At 32.0% G+C, this 15,637-nt stretch overlaps 1 protein-coding gene across 1 annotated transcript in view; it reads left to right on the top strand.

Annotated features, from left to right (window-relative positions):
* The first annotated feature begins 6,268 nt into the window (after nucleotides 1-6,268).
* LOC142346212 (uncharacterized) overlaps nucleotides 6,269-15,637 on the top strand; it is a 10,395-nt gene continuing 1,026 nt past the window's right edge. The window contains exons 1-3 of the mRNA XM_075398726.1: nucleotides 6,269-6,528; nucleotides 14,487-14,882; nucleotides 15,231-15,634. Coding sequence (XP_075254841.1) covers nucleotides 6,269-6,528; nucleotides 14,487-14,882; nucleotides 15,231-15,634 — 1,060 coding nt within the window. The remainder of the gene's footprint in view (nucleotides 6,529-14,486; nucleotides 14,883-15,230; nucleotides 15,635-15,637) is intronic.

Here is a 15,637-nt window from a genome sequence, read left to right as displayed (position 1 = left end):
ATTAATAATAATAATAATAATAATAATAATAATAATAATAATAATAATAATAATAATAATAATAATAATAATAATAATAACAATAATAATAATAATAATAATAATAATAATAATAATAATAATAATAATAATAATAAGAATAATATTAATATTATTAATAATTTTAATAATAATAATAATAATAAAAATAATAATAATAATAATAATAATAATAATAATGATAATAAAAATAATAATCATAATAATAGTAATATTTATAATAATAAAAATAAAAATATTATAAATAATAGTATTAAAATTAATAACAACAAGGACGCTCGCTAAAGTGTGTTCGCAAATTATGTTCCGACCCGAGCTCATCTACATTTTTGTCTTAAATGTCAACCAAATGAAGAGACAAAAAAAGATGTTTGAGTTTTAAAAAATTGTTACAAACCTAACTACTAATTGGAAAACATAATGTTAGACCTCAATGCAGCGCTCACGAGATCTGTAATTATAGAAAACTAAGAGAAAAAACAAAAGCAGAATAAGCAAAAAAAGAAATTTCACGGCAAAAACTAAATACCTAAATTTAAAAGCACCTAGTAACAACGTCAAAATTTAATTGGATAAAACCTTAACTACAAAAATTTAATTTTTCCCAACTATAAAGCAGATAGAAATTTTCGTTAATAAAACCAGGTTACAAATCGGCAAAAGAAGAAACAATGAGGTGAAATTCAACATTTTGTAAACCAAATAATTTCCATAGTCTTAAAAAACATAGGCTTTTGATAAAAAAAAATTCCTGATGAATTTACTGAAAATTTATTATCAAACCAATACCTCCTGTTTTTGGTTAGACTAAGCCATAGAAACAGACTAAAGATGAGGAAAAACTCAGAAAATTACAAACAGTTTGCGACAACAAATTAATGAAGCCAATAAAATCATTAGCTTTTGTCAAAATTTTAAGGGGTTTTCTTTCAATTTTTATTCATACTAATCCCGCTAAAAAAAGACCGGAAGATTGATAAAGTTCACGTGGGCCAAATTTGAAAGTCATTTGGATTTGTCATTACGCGAATGTGCTGTAAGAAGAGAAAAAGAAACACAAATACAGCACTCACAAAATTGTATGAAAACGTATATTGTCCGACAAACAATACATCAGTTACGACATAATATCAGTATAAATGTTAATTTTTGAAATACAAGGAGCTGGATCGGACTTCTCAATGATGAGAATAAATTACAAGTTGACAAACAAAACAATATAAACTAAACCATTTAAAAGTATTTGAAAAAGTCTATCCTTTGATTGATTGACAAATTTAGAAAAAAATTGACTGTTTTATGAAAGATAACTGACTATTTTATGCTGTAAAAGAACCCGACAAAAGGAGTTCGATTTTCGATTTGAAGTTATTAATATCATTAGCAACGTCGAAGAAGGAAACTTTCCTGCTACTGTTTTTGGCAATTCTTCTAAACTGTGTATTTCAATCATATTTCAACTCCTATGTCTTTAATATTCGAATAATTTTCTTTGGTTTTTATTTACCAAAAACCTCGGAACTGCTTGTGTTAATGCTTGCTTTTTTCGTTTGCCTGAAAAACAACATTTAAACTAAGTAGAGACGAAAATAATTTTTTATATATTTCAGTCTTCCTTATATCAGGAAATGTGATTAAGTTTAAAAGTTATTAACTCCTTAAAATTATTATATTTTCTATCTTAAAACATACAGAATTGTCACGGTAGTGATGCTTAAAAATTTCTTTTGGCTATCTTGTTTAAATATAGCTTGCTAGTTGCCGGAAAAGATTCACCATTGAAATCTGCCCAACTTTGTTATTGGAAAGTATAGAAATAAAAGCAATAAATTATGGTCTATATTTTTGTTGTGAAAACGCGTTCGAATTTGGTTGGAAATTTTTGGCAAAGTTTAAATGCATTTTAATTAGAAGAAAATTTGCCCAAAATTTAAACCAGATACCAATACTATTATTGACTTCGATAACTTATAGCAATGCGTTTTTGTGCATTTATTCTTTAAGACCTTACTTCGTCAGTTATCGCATTTCATTCGATTTTGCTCCTTTGTACTGGACTTTGAGCACTATATTGAGTCAATCTGGTAAATTGAGTCTTGATTCAATCCAATCTATACAAAGATTGAGGTAAATTTTTGTCAGAAGTAACAAGGAGACTCTTTAATGTGCATTCGCACATGATGTTCCGACCCGCGCTCAGCTGAATTCTTGACTTGAATGTCTTTTGACCTACAACTTTGACAAAGAGATAATCGAAAACAGATGTTTGAGTTTCACAAAATCGTTACAAACCCAAACAAACGATTGAATTTATTAATGTCATGCCTCATTACAACAAAATCTGCATTGAAAGGACTACGAGAAAAAACAACAACAACAAAAAGCAATAACAAAATTTTAACGGCAAAAACTATCTAAATTTTAAAGCACCTGGTAACAACGTCAAATTACAATTACACAAAACCCTAGCTACACAAATTTAACTTTTTCCAGCTACTTATCATATGGGATTTTTCCTTAATGATACAAGGCAAAAAATCGACAAAAGGAAGAAATAATGAGGCGAAATCCAACAATCAATCAACATTTTTTAAAACAAATAATTTCAAGTGTAAAAGATCATTAGCTTTTAACAAAATAATTCTTAATAAATATACTAAGAATTAATAATGAAACCAATAGGATCTGCCCTGGGTTAGACTAAGCCATTGGAAAGGTTTATAGATGCAGAAAAACTCAAAAAATTACGAACAACAAAATACAAACACTGCGGAAACACAAATTAGCGAAGCAATTAAAATCATTAGCTATTATCTGAAAACTATGTATTTTTCATTTCAAGTTCTATTTATACTGATTCAGCTAAAAGTATACTAAATGAATAAAAAAGTTCAATTGAGCCACAGTTGAAAATCATTGGGATCTCTTATTACGCAATAGTGATATAGGTGGAGAAAAAGAAACACAAATACACCACTCACATAACTTTTTATGAAAACGCATATTGTCCGCATACCAAAATATCAGTTACGTCATAGTATCAGTAAACATGTTAATTTTTAAAATACGGTGAATGTTATGTGACTTCTCATTGAAGAGAATGTTGACAAAAACGACAACAAAAACTGAAAAATTGAGAAATCCTTAAAATTTTGAAAAGTTAAAATATCAAATTTTTTACGACTATTCGCTTTAAACTGACTGCTTTGGTAATATTGTTGACTCAATCCTCCATTACAAGGTTTTGTTACCGGTCAGCAGTTCATGGCTGCCTAAAGAATAAAAAATACAGGCAAAAATTGCAAATTCAAAAAAAGTTGAGCGAGAAAAGTGTCGAAGTCATTAAAAAGTGAACTTTTATCAAAAACTTCTCTATTTGCAGAGAATTTTTTAACAGTGAGGATTTTCAATTTTTTATTAATACGACTTCAGAAGATCAACAATTATGACCAAATACATTAAAACCACGAAATGTTTGAGAAAACACATAGTAGTATCAATGCCCTGAAACTCAATAGCTTTCAATGGAAGCCAATAAATTGTCCAAATTTTGGATCAATGGACAATAAGAATGTCTGTTAATCATAAGTCAACATTAAATAATTACAGTAAGTCATTGACTATGGGAACAAAAACGAAAACAGGCAAAAACCAAAAACTCAGCAGAAAAGTGCAAGAGAGTGTCGGAGCTAATTAAACCATGATCTATTTTCAGAAAATTTTATCTGCGATCCATTAAAGGTCTTCTCTAAGCCAATGGGAGCTATTAATAATAGAATAATATGAAAAGTTTTCAATAGGAACCAAAAATAAGAGAAGATCCAAAAATTTTTATTTTTTTTGTGAAATCTTGTATCATCGAGTTCATAAAGCCAAAAATTAGTAGATGAAACCAGCAATCAAATTAGTTTCAGTTATGCCTTGATGGGAGGACAAGGACGAAAATAAGTACAAGATTGATTAATGTTAAAAAATGGAAACTTTTTTTAAGTCTTAACAGCCATTAAATTCAATAATTTTCGAAGGAAACCAATAATTGCGCTCAGTTATGCCTCGATGGGACAACAAATATTTTGCCATGAATAAGTAATTATTAAGAAGTTACAATCAAACTTTTGACTATGAAAACAACATCAAATACAGGCAAAAACCAAAAACTCCTTAGAAAAAAGCGAGAAGAAAGTGTCGAAGCCATTTAAACAATAACATTTCATCTGAAAACATTATCTTCAATCCGCTGAACGTCTTCTCTAAGCCATTTGGAGCTATCAATAATAGGATAATGTGATAAGATTTCAACAGAATTTAAAAAAAAAACAAAATCAAAAAATTTTTAAAGATTTTTTGAAAATTTGTAGCATCGAAGTCATAAAACCAATATTTAGAACATAAAACCGCGAAGAAGATTACTTTTGTTTGTAGCGGGGAAAAAGGCGTTCTTTTTTTACTGATACTGAAATACAACTCACAAAATAAGTTTAAGATCGGTAATTGTTCAAAAAAATATTCGAAAATTTTTCTTAAAGTTTTAACAGCCATTAGCTGTCAACTCAAAGCACTAAATAGGATCACTTAATGCTCATTACGAAACCTATTGCACTTTTAGTCAAATGAATGTGCCATGTGACTCCAAAAATTTAATAAAATTTCAAAAAGAACATCAAAATTTCATTAAAAATTACAAAAACTCGGAGTCAAATCCAAAAAAAAACATGAGCGACTCCTTGAAAAGGAATCTTTTGTTCTGTGGGCTTCATTTGATTGTATATGAGATTTTTCATTAACAGAACCTCAATATGAAGAGTGACCAGTCTTTATGTGACTTAAAAAACAAAAAATGAAGTTTTCTAAAAAAAACAGCTCTCAAATAGAATTTGAACTTTTTTTAGTAAACTTCCCTATGAGACCAGAACTAGTCTTTTTTAGTGCCTTTTGTCTATAAGGAACACAAAATTGATTCATTTTGTGGCTTAAAAAGTAATTTTGAATTGATATTTTTACAAAAAAAATGATCATTTGAAGATAAATTTCACTAAAAGTGAGCAAAATCATGCCAAATATGCGGCGTTCACACAAAATTACAATCCTCGATAAAATGCAAATTGAAAAAAAAATTTTAATTTCGAATTCTAAGCTGGGCGAGCTTTTTAATGATTTACATTTCTCTATGATGAATATATCGATCGGCCAAAATTGTCTGAACAAAAAAAACCCACTTAAGTATATAGTTCCTCCCCTCACAAGTGGGGTCGGAACAATAATAATAATAGTAAATTGTTTACTGTTGCTACAGAAACAAAGACAGGTCATTGAACATCATTTCACTGTTTTTCTGTACATTTATGATATTTTTATCTTGAAGTGTGGTGAAGATTCTTCATGCTCAGAAACGCATTTGATCAACATTTTATTTTCTCTAGCTTCACTAACATTAATCAACTGTTCAAAGGTAATTAATTTGGTTTGTCGGGGGTTGTTTTGTCCGAACACGTTTCATTAATTTATAAAAGTTGACCCCTTTTCTTGAAACTTATTTACATATGATTCTTCTCCAAAGATCTCTAAAATCTCTATCAAATACTCTTCTCGATTAGATAAAAATTAAAATTTTGATGATAAAAAGTATCATAATGAGAAAAGAGCTCGACAAAAATGAAAGAAAAAATACAAAAGAGAGGTTCTTTCTCATTCACAGATTTGCGCTCGACTTTCTCTTCTCATTTTGTCTTGATTTAATGACTTTATTTTATAAAAATCAACATAACAACCCACTCGAAAAAGGAAATCATTATCAGTAGGAGAATAGTTACTTGAAAACGTGCCTGATATCTCTTATGCAATTAAGAGGTTGACATTTATGTTTTGAATGATAATTATAATTTTACCTGTAATTGCTTCAACTTTTCCTCTCATCCGAAGATAGTTTCAGTTTGTTGCTTTGTTTACAAAAAATTCCGCTGTTATTTTTATGAATTACCCTTGGGCACTTCATCAGTGAACACAAAAACGTGGGCACGGATGAATATTGGAAAATTCTGTATTTTTAGTTTTGAACTTGCTATTTCAGGTAATATAAACAGACATTAATTATTTGCTTTTTCTCCAATAAATTGATTTTACCTAATTGAAAAACTTGTAAATATAAAAAATTACAGGAAATTTTAGTTCGTCATTTTGGTTGTTCTTGTTATATTAATCTTATACAATTTATGGTACGATTTCTTCTGAAATGGCAGCTTTGCAAATAAATCTCAGTCTTCGCAATAATTCTGAAAATGTTACTCTACAGACATTGACTGGAACTATCGACTGGGATTACTGGCGACTAGTTGTTCAGAATTTTGCACTTCCTCTTGCAGCTGTGGTTGGGCTGTTCAGCAACCTGTTAACTGTTGCTGCATCCATGAAACTGGGCGTGAACAGATCATCAATTGTGTTCATGCTGCTCGTTGCCATTTCTCATTCTGGCCAAATTTTTTCTATCATTCTGTAAGTATTGCATTAAGTTTGTGTGAATTCAGCTTTTTTAAATGTTATTTTTGTATGAATGATTGTCTACTTAGGAGCCCAGAAACAAATTTGAGAAGAGGCTCGATGACACATGTCATAGCGTTTTTGTCCTCGAATGTTTACCCAAGCTTTCTGAAGCTCGAGTGACCAATTATTTCCTCAAGTTGAATGAAATTGGTTAGGAAAACAAACGACTTATAAAAAATTACCCTAGCGTCGGTTGGGGAAAAAACGACCATAAACCGCCATGGAAATAAAACCCCATGGAAATAAACCCCCAGGGAAATAAACCCCCACTTTACTATTAAAGAGCTGCGCATTTAGCGCGTTTGGTCATGCCTCGCGGGCCATGGCCATGCCTTAGCAGCCCGTGGGACCTGATATGAAACTATCACAACCGAACAAATTATTACGACCGATATTAAATTTTAAAGTGGGGGTTTATTTCCGTTGGGGTTTATTTCTGTGGGGGTTATTTTCCGTGGGGGGATTATTTCCTATCTAAAGTTAAGTGGGGGAATTTCCGTGGGGGTTCATTTCCCAGCGTAACACGCATTTTTGATATTTCTATCGAAAGTTAAGTACGCAAAGGTAAAATTATACAACTGTCGCAAAACCCAACAGTCAATGTCAATATTTCCAAATTAATAATCAAGATGAATAATAAAACCCATCATTGAACGCTGCGAACATTGGATTTTTTTGTCGTCATTTATACATAAAAGCATAAAAAATTTTACCTTAATACTTCACAGCAATTAGGTTTTTTTAGTCTCACTAATCATGTTAAAATTAAGATGTATGTAATTAACAAATGACTTTTTCTTGAGCTATTATTTTCAATTCTTTTTATGATGAAAAACAAAAGAAACTTTGAAACTATGACATCTATCTGAATAGAAAAACTCTATGGAATAAAAACTCTAGGAATAGAAAGATTCCACTCTATCTTTACCAATTCAAGCAATTGCACAATTTCAAATCGGAGCAAAAGTAATGTTAAATGCTGAAGTGATCGAAACGGACATTTTTACAATAAAAATTTTACAAAAACGCAACGATTGTAAATTACGATAAATAAGACTTGAAAAAAAAACGAAAATTGGTTAGTACCAGAAGTGATATTTGGAAATTTTCAAAGGTGAATTCAACAATGCAAAGAAATCACAGAAACGTGGTTGCATTGATCCATTTGTTGGAAAATGGGAATCTATCACAACTAAAAATTTTTATAAAATCTAGGACCAGGTTTTCCTATAAATTTTTCCAACGATATGAAGTTTTGTCAGAGGAACGATTAGCTGTCTCGAAAAACCCTGGCCGAATACCGTGCGCTTTTTTCAAGAAATATCCTCCTCTACTTACAAATAGTTCATACAACATTAGATTTGTTTCTATAAATAGCGGCAGTCTGCAATTTTCCGACCAAAAATTTAAAAATTTATGACTGCCACATTTTATAAGCAGCGAACTCTTCTTTTATGAAAAATATTTTAATGTAAATGTATGGCTGTTTCACTATAGTGGACACTAAAAAACTTGATACACAAATTCATCTATAAATTGCAGCTCTTTTTTTTCAAAGACTTCTAATTTATTTTTTGTGAGAACCATAGTTTTGACGGAAAAAGCATAGTTAATTTTTATTTTTGAAAATGAGTTCATTATAAACTGTACTTTGTTGTGACACTTTTGCTTTTTCGCTCCGGCCTGTGTTGAGGGATAAGTGATATAGAAGTGAGGATGCAATAGCGGAAACATCCTTGCAATGATGACTCGCTCTTGCATGATGACTCGTTTTTAACCGAAGGGCGCACACATTCGTGACCCCTCTATTTTATTACTTGAGCACTTTAAACACCAAGTAAAGCTTAAAACTAGGGCTGAAGCAGTTTAAATTGATTATATAAAAAATGCCCAGATAAAATGAAAGTGACAGCTTAGAATGTGAAAAGTGAAATGAGAAACAATCAATGAAAACGCAGAAATTAAAACAAATTGAAAACTTGAACTGCTCGCAATATGATTGAACGTGGCTAGGATGATCCACTTTGTAATTAAGTTTGACCGGCTGTGGTTGGTTGTAAAAATTTATGCCTTAGCTTTACTTTGTTTTCTATATCTGATAACTCTTTATGTCATTGAAATGGGGTACCTTTTTCGCATATTAAGTCGTACCACATTTTAACTCCCTTGCAACGCTAAAATTGAATACCCGAATATGTTCTTTTGCATGCTGAATTAGTAGACAGCGTATCAGTTAACGTTTATTTGAATATTGAAATTGAACTATTTGTTGGGATCCTGATGCCTAGTCCTCATGTTTTGTAAACGCTTTGCCAATCTCATCAAAGTTCCTGATGTTCCCCATTGCAGCAGTTCTCTATAAAATTTCATTGAGCTAATTATTGAAAATATTAGTGCAATAGGAAGAATTATTGTTTGGATTAATAAATTTTGACAGTTGTCATACCTTTGACACAAAGAGTAAACTTTGATATCCGCAGATATTGCAGATATTTTATCGGTCTGAATTGTTATTTCTTGCAAAAAAATTTTGCAACATCCACTGACTGGAAGATGCATTAAGATTCCTGTAATAACATTTAACGTTTCAAAAATAAAAATGTGACCACTAACAGCAAACGCCATTAAAAGATTGATATGACTGATATTGGTATGACTTGAAGCAAGCGAAGACCTGGCGAATCTTGAGCAAGTCTTGGCTAAGACTTCACAAGTCTTAATTCAAGTATTGCGCGCATGTTTTAATGTTGGTTTTTTTCCGTGTCGCAACGAAAAAAAACCACCAATAACGATGGCTTGCATTCAAAAGCCTCCAAAGTAAAAAAGAAGCTCAAAAAAATGCGAGCACTACCACAAAGATCACGTAATAGAGGATGAAAAACTTTTCGATATAGTCAAATACCAGTCATGGCCACTTTTTTCCACCCACTGAAAACATTTTGATTTCCGTGTGATTAAATGAGAAATTTAAAGTTGATAGATGCTCAGGTTAGAAAAAGCTTGCTCATTTTGATTTTTTTTAAGCAGTTGACAATTTTAGCTAATTTTGAAATACATCAATTTTAAATAATGTCTCAAAACTTGCTTAAATATTCAAGACTGGTCAAGTCTCGGCCAAAAATTGACTCAACTTGTCAAGTGTTTGCAAAGACTTGGTTTAGACTTGACAAGTATTGGCAAGTCTTCATAGGTCTTGAGACTTTAAACAACAGGTTATCAGTACTGATTTGTATTTTTAAGACGTGTATATTTCACTGGAGAATTTATGATCAGGACTTGAAAATCGTTCCGGGTTACGTTTGCAATCTTATAGTTGTAGAAAAAACATTACTCTGGAAACACTCGTTAAGAACAAACTGAGGTTGCTCTATTTTAAAGAACTTAATCATTTGTGGTAGTTAAATAATTATAACAATAATAATAATAATAATAATAATAATAATAATAATAATAATAATAATAATAGTAATAATACTAATAATAATAATAATAATAATAATAATAATAATAAAAATAATAATAATAATAATAATAATAATAAAAATAATAAAATAATAATAGTACTATTAATAATAAAAAAAACTAAATGAATTCACTAAAATTGGTTTCACCAAGCTTAGTAAGTTCCTAACGGGCTTGAATTTGATTTCCCTTAAACAGTGTCCGTCCATATGCGTATAATTTGTATTTAAAATTCTTCTTAGCTAAATCAAATAGATATTCTTTGACTTCTCTTTTGAATTTGGGAGGACCTGAATATGGGTTATAGTTGGGAAATTCAAGCTCAAGTGACATTCAATTGTTGAAGTTTGTAACTTGGTAGAAAAAATTAGATTGGCAACGCTGGCGATAGCATTCGTTTGAGTATACAAAATATTTTCTCGTTTGATCGTGTTTTCGGATGTCCATTCCTTATTTGCCAAAAGTGCTCTGCCTCAAATGGAAGTTTTCTTGTCAAAATTCTTTTTAAAACTAAGAGATCTAAAAAAACAAATTGATATGTGATCGGAAGTAAATTTACTGATCGAAGAGAATCATTGTATTCTTTATCAGTAAAACGAATGTTTGATTGTATCCATTTTCAATTTTTTCTAGGAAGCCTTTCTATTTGCCTGGCGATAGTTTCACAGGCATACCAAAAATTTGATCCATAAAACAAGATCAACATTATGTAAGTTTTGAATAAGTTGCATTCGACTGACAATTTTGTGTCACTTGGAAATTTTCTTTTTAGATAAGCAAGTATCTGATTTGCTTTTTGTAGAGCAAAAACTAAGTGATGATCCCAAAATAAATTTTCTGAAAAATATATGCCCAAGTCTTTGTAGTGTGTTTCCTGTGAGATGGTTCCATTGTGGGAAGACGCAAAATTTGCTTGTTTTGATTTTTACGTAATGAAAATTGCATGTTTTTAAAATTAAAGAAACTGAAGTTTAACCGATTCTCCTTGCTCCAAACAATAGCATTTTCAATATCTTTTTCCAGTTGTTTTTTTTGTCTACAGTGCTAACCATTTTTGTGTCATCCGCGTTTAAATAGCACTCATTGACAATTATTTCGGATAGGTCATTTATATAAAGGGAAAAAAGAAACACTGTAAAAATTGACCTTTGAGGCCCACCACTGGTGATTGGTCAAAAGTCCGATTTTCCTAAAGATATTACAACTCTCTGCTATTGATCAGATAAATTTGACTCAAAAAACCTGAAGAAAGCACTGTCAAATCCGATTTGAATAAATTTTAAAAGTATGATATTATAATTGATGGTATCAAAGGCTTCGCTATGTCTAGATACACTGTCATTGGCATTTTGTTTGCTTCAAGTAACTCATACAACCTGTTGCAGTAGAGAATTGATTGAGTGATGGTTGAATGATTTTTCCTAAAACGATGTTGCTCTATGCAAAGCTTTTATTGCAGACAGATCGAGAACTGTTTGTACATCATACGCTCAAATAGCAGTGACAAGGAGCTGAGCATGGCAATCGGGCGGTAGTTCATGATATCTAATTTATAACCGCTTTTGAAATGGGGTCGTACAAGCATTTTTTTCCACAAACTGGGAAACTCACATTTGCTAACACAGCAACTGAAGAAAAACTGAAGTTGATTCGAAATGTACGGTAAAGCAGACTTCAAAAATTTTGCGCTGATTCCATCAAAAGAGTTAGCACCGCTACCTATGTATTTGATTTCCTTGCTCAAAGCTGCTTTGCTAAACTGAATGTCATCGAGAAATACTTCTGGACTTTGATTAAATGGAATAACAAATTCAGAAACGGCTTGAACAAAAACAGAAGCGAAATAATTGTTAAAACATTCTGCAATGCTCTTGTACCCAAAAACTTTTTTTTACATGTTCATCATTTTCTCAGGCAGAGCTCGCTGTTTTGCTATTTGTCTCATTATTTTATATGCATCGTTTGTTGACCAGACTTTGCTTTTTTCAACGAAATTTACCTTGCCATTATTTAGAGAAATGGATAAGTCTTCTCTAAGTCGTGAAAATTTTTCTGCGATTTATGTATTTTTCAAAGCTGTTTTGAGTTTATTTTCTAAACGGATACTGTAACAGGATATGTAAAAAAGCGCATTGGTTCTTCTAGAGGTTTTGAGTAGAAATGCCATAGAAGACGCTAGTTCTAATTTATGGTAGAACGAGTCGACAATATTATCAATTGAGTCAAAGGAAGACATTGGAAATTTAAAATTGATCGTAAATTCGTCCCAATTAGCTTTGCCAATATTTAAACGTTTCATTTTAGGCAAGGCTCCTTGCTCAGCACATTCAATCGACATTTCAGCTAACAAATACTTTTTATCTGAGAACGATTTCTCCTCTAATATTTCGCTACACAAGTTAGTATTGTTACAAACAAAAATATCCAGCGAGCTTGCATGGGATTGCAGTGATGACATTTTTAATTTTTTGAATTTATTCAAAACTATTTCTCCGTTTGAACAACTACTACTTAATTCAAAAATTCAAATCAAATCACTTAATTCAATTCAAATTCACAATTAAAAAAAGTAAAGAATTCAACGGCTCTTTGATATTCTTGGACATCTCTGACAATCTCCCGAATGGTTTTGCAGAACAAATATGCACTGAGTCTATATTTGCTGTCAACTGGGGGGGGGGGGTTATAAATGGTGATAGTAACGATTGTAACCTCCTTGATGAACTATAAACAACAACAAATGAAATCTGAATTTGTTCGGAAAACCTCCTTATTGCATAACAATGTGCTTCGGTTTGCTATTAGGACACACCCATGCGGTCCAAGTTTTCTATCTGAACGCGACCGGATTGAATAAGATTGACTAATTAGGACTTTTTTGTTTTCAATAATTGGGTTTAACCAGGTTTCTGTGAGGCAAACAATATCGGGATTAATAGTTTTCAGAAGGATACCCAACATCACTCGTCTATCCATACTTGATAGTGTACGACAATTCAATGATATAACACGCAAAATTTTAGTTGATTGTAGTCAACTGAATTCAGGAGAGTTCGTTAGTGGGCAACTATTTTCTTCTATAGATTTGTTAGTATCAATCATTTTGAAAAACAGCCTAGCTGATCTAATTTTAATGTATGAATGGTTGATATTCATGGTTTGAGCAAGTTTAAACCAATACTCTAGAGCTTGTTTTTCTTTTTACCACTCATTTTTCGATAAAAACTGTTTGTTAAATACTTTGTCGGCCTTCAATTTTGAATTTGACATCATCATAATTCTGCAATTCCAATTATTTGATAGTTTCACCACCAGCGGTCGCGGACGAGTTTGGGTTGAGTTAAATTTACCCAGACGAAAAATGTCTTTGAAATTTAATGTCTGGATTCCAACTTTTCGAGAAAGTTCTTCAACTGAATTTTTGTCATCACTGATTCTGTCCGATGCGGTTATCCTTTTATCGCTCGTTTTTTCTGGTACTTCGAAAGCTATGATTTTACTTTCTCGCTCTGATTGACTAGTTAGGTCACTATTCGCTCTTAGGTTCTCAGTTACCTTTTGAGGCTCATTCTCGTATCGTGCATTTTTAAGCGTCAATTTAATTTCTTCTATGTTGTTAAGCATTTCGTTTTTAAATTCAGTAATCTGTTTTTGCAAGTTGTTTCTTATTCCAGCAACGCTCTGTTGAAAATTATTTTGCAAATTTTCTTTTTCATTATTTTGTTGACCTATGACGTTTGCTCTACAGGCTACGCAGGCCCAAAAAGCACCATTTATCTTGTCCAATGCCAAAAAGTTCTCATGCGACAAATCTGTACATGCAACGTGAAACCATATATTGCATTAAAGCAGTTAATGCAGTAATTTTTAAAATTTAGTTTGCAGGAGCCGCTAGGAAAATTTTCACAGGCGTTGTTATTTGTTTTTGTGCCTTTCTGGTTTCCCATTTCTGACTTGTGCATAAAAAAATAGGCGTTGGGAATGGTTTTCGATTGTTGTCACAGGCAAATCGCCCCAGAAATTTTGGGGGCGGGGACAGATTGTACCTTCACAGTTAGACCACCCCGGAAAATTGAACAAAGAATAGGTAAGATCTCACCGGAGAACTGATATTGAGCTCTTCGGCTGGCCCCCGTATACCCAATTAAATAAACCGCACACCACTTGAACTCCACAAAAAACAGATTGTAGCAAAGGTGTGTAAGTTTTTCAAAAAGAATTTTCAGTTTTCAAGTTCAAGATTCCATCAATTCAGCAACTCAATCATAAGCACGTGCAAAAATTTTTTCGTTTGCATGTTTTTTGCCCTTGAGAGAATGAGGGCAAACTAATTACCTTACCTCAGATTTCTCCCTTTTTCAAATTAACCTAACAGTCACACCAAAATGTAGAGGACTTCAGGAACGTCAATTGACACGTGTGACAACAATGTTGTTTCTTTGTTTTAGAACACTCTTTATAATCCCCAACACAGCTTCAACTTGTGAATTTAAGAAATTGCTCAACATCGGTTCTTCAATAGCATCTCAGAACGAACTAATGCTCCTTTCAATTGACCGATGGCTCGCGGTGACGAAATCAACTTGGTACTCTGAAAAACTCATGAAAAAATTGTCGTATCCTATCATATGCACCCTGATCAACTATATCTGTTCAGCTGTCGTTTGCTCGCCAATACTCTACATAGCTTCATTCAATGACGAGACGAATGTTTGTTTGTACGACGAAAACTCGAATGACGTTGTACGTATAATTTCTTTGATTGTGGTTATTGGGTTCTTCTATTTGATAATGCCAGTTGTTGTCATAACATCCGTCAACGTGACCATCATTTTCAAACTCAGGTCAGTTCTCATTTTTCAGTAAAACATATATAAAGTAGCCAAGTTATTGCATTCTATGATTTTCTGCGTTTAATCATGATATTTAATCTTATATCTTAATGTTTTAATCTTGTATGATCTTATTAAAAACTTAGATGATATGCTCTGATCTTTTAAGATGTTGAAATGTTTTTAACATTTTGCAAGATCTTACAATAATCTTACAATATATCCATCAACCTTCATCGGCATAACGTACTGGGGGGGGGGGGGGCATAACGTACTGGGGGGGCATAACGTACTGGGGGGGGGCACAAACGGAAAAGATCCAATTGACCAATGATTTGATCAAAATTTTTCGTGTTTCAGGAACTTGAGCAATTTTTCCCCACATATAACTGGTCGAGACGAAAACGAAGAGACACGAAAAGAGCAACTTATTACAAAGGGATCAGTTGTATTCGGGTTGTCATTTTCAACCATAACAGCACTTACTACCCTTTTGGTGATATTAAGAAAACTTTTCCATGAGCAAGATTATCTATCAGACGAATACAATCAGCAAAAGTTCAACTTTTACGATGCCCTTTTTTCAGCATCAGCCACAATTCTTGTAATATTCAACACAACCGTACCTTTTGTGTTGTTTTCAATGCAAAATACAGCTTTCCGGAGAGTTGTGAAAGAAATTTTTGGAGACATTAAAGCGTACTGTATCATTTCGGCTTCTTTCGATCAACAGGGTTCGCAGGATAACCTAGTTCGCGATTCCAGCA

Source organism: Convolutriloba macropyga, chromosome 9, assembly GCF_964194025.1.
Source record: "Convolutriloba macropyga chromosome 9, txConMacr16.3, whole genome shotgun sequence".
Classification (NCBI taxonomy): domain Eukaryota; kingdom Metazoa; phylum Xenacoelomorpha; order Acoela; family Convolutidae; genus Convolutriloba; species Convolutriloba macropyga.
Note: the sequence above shows the minus strand (reverse complement) of the source record. Positions and strands in the feature narration are given on the sequence as shown.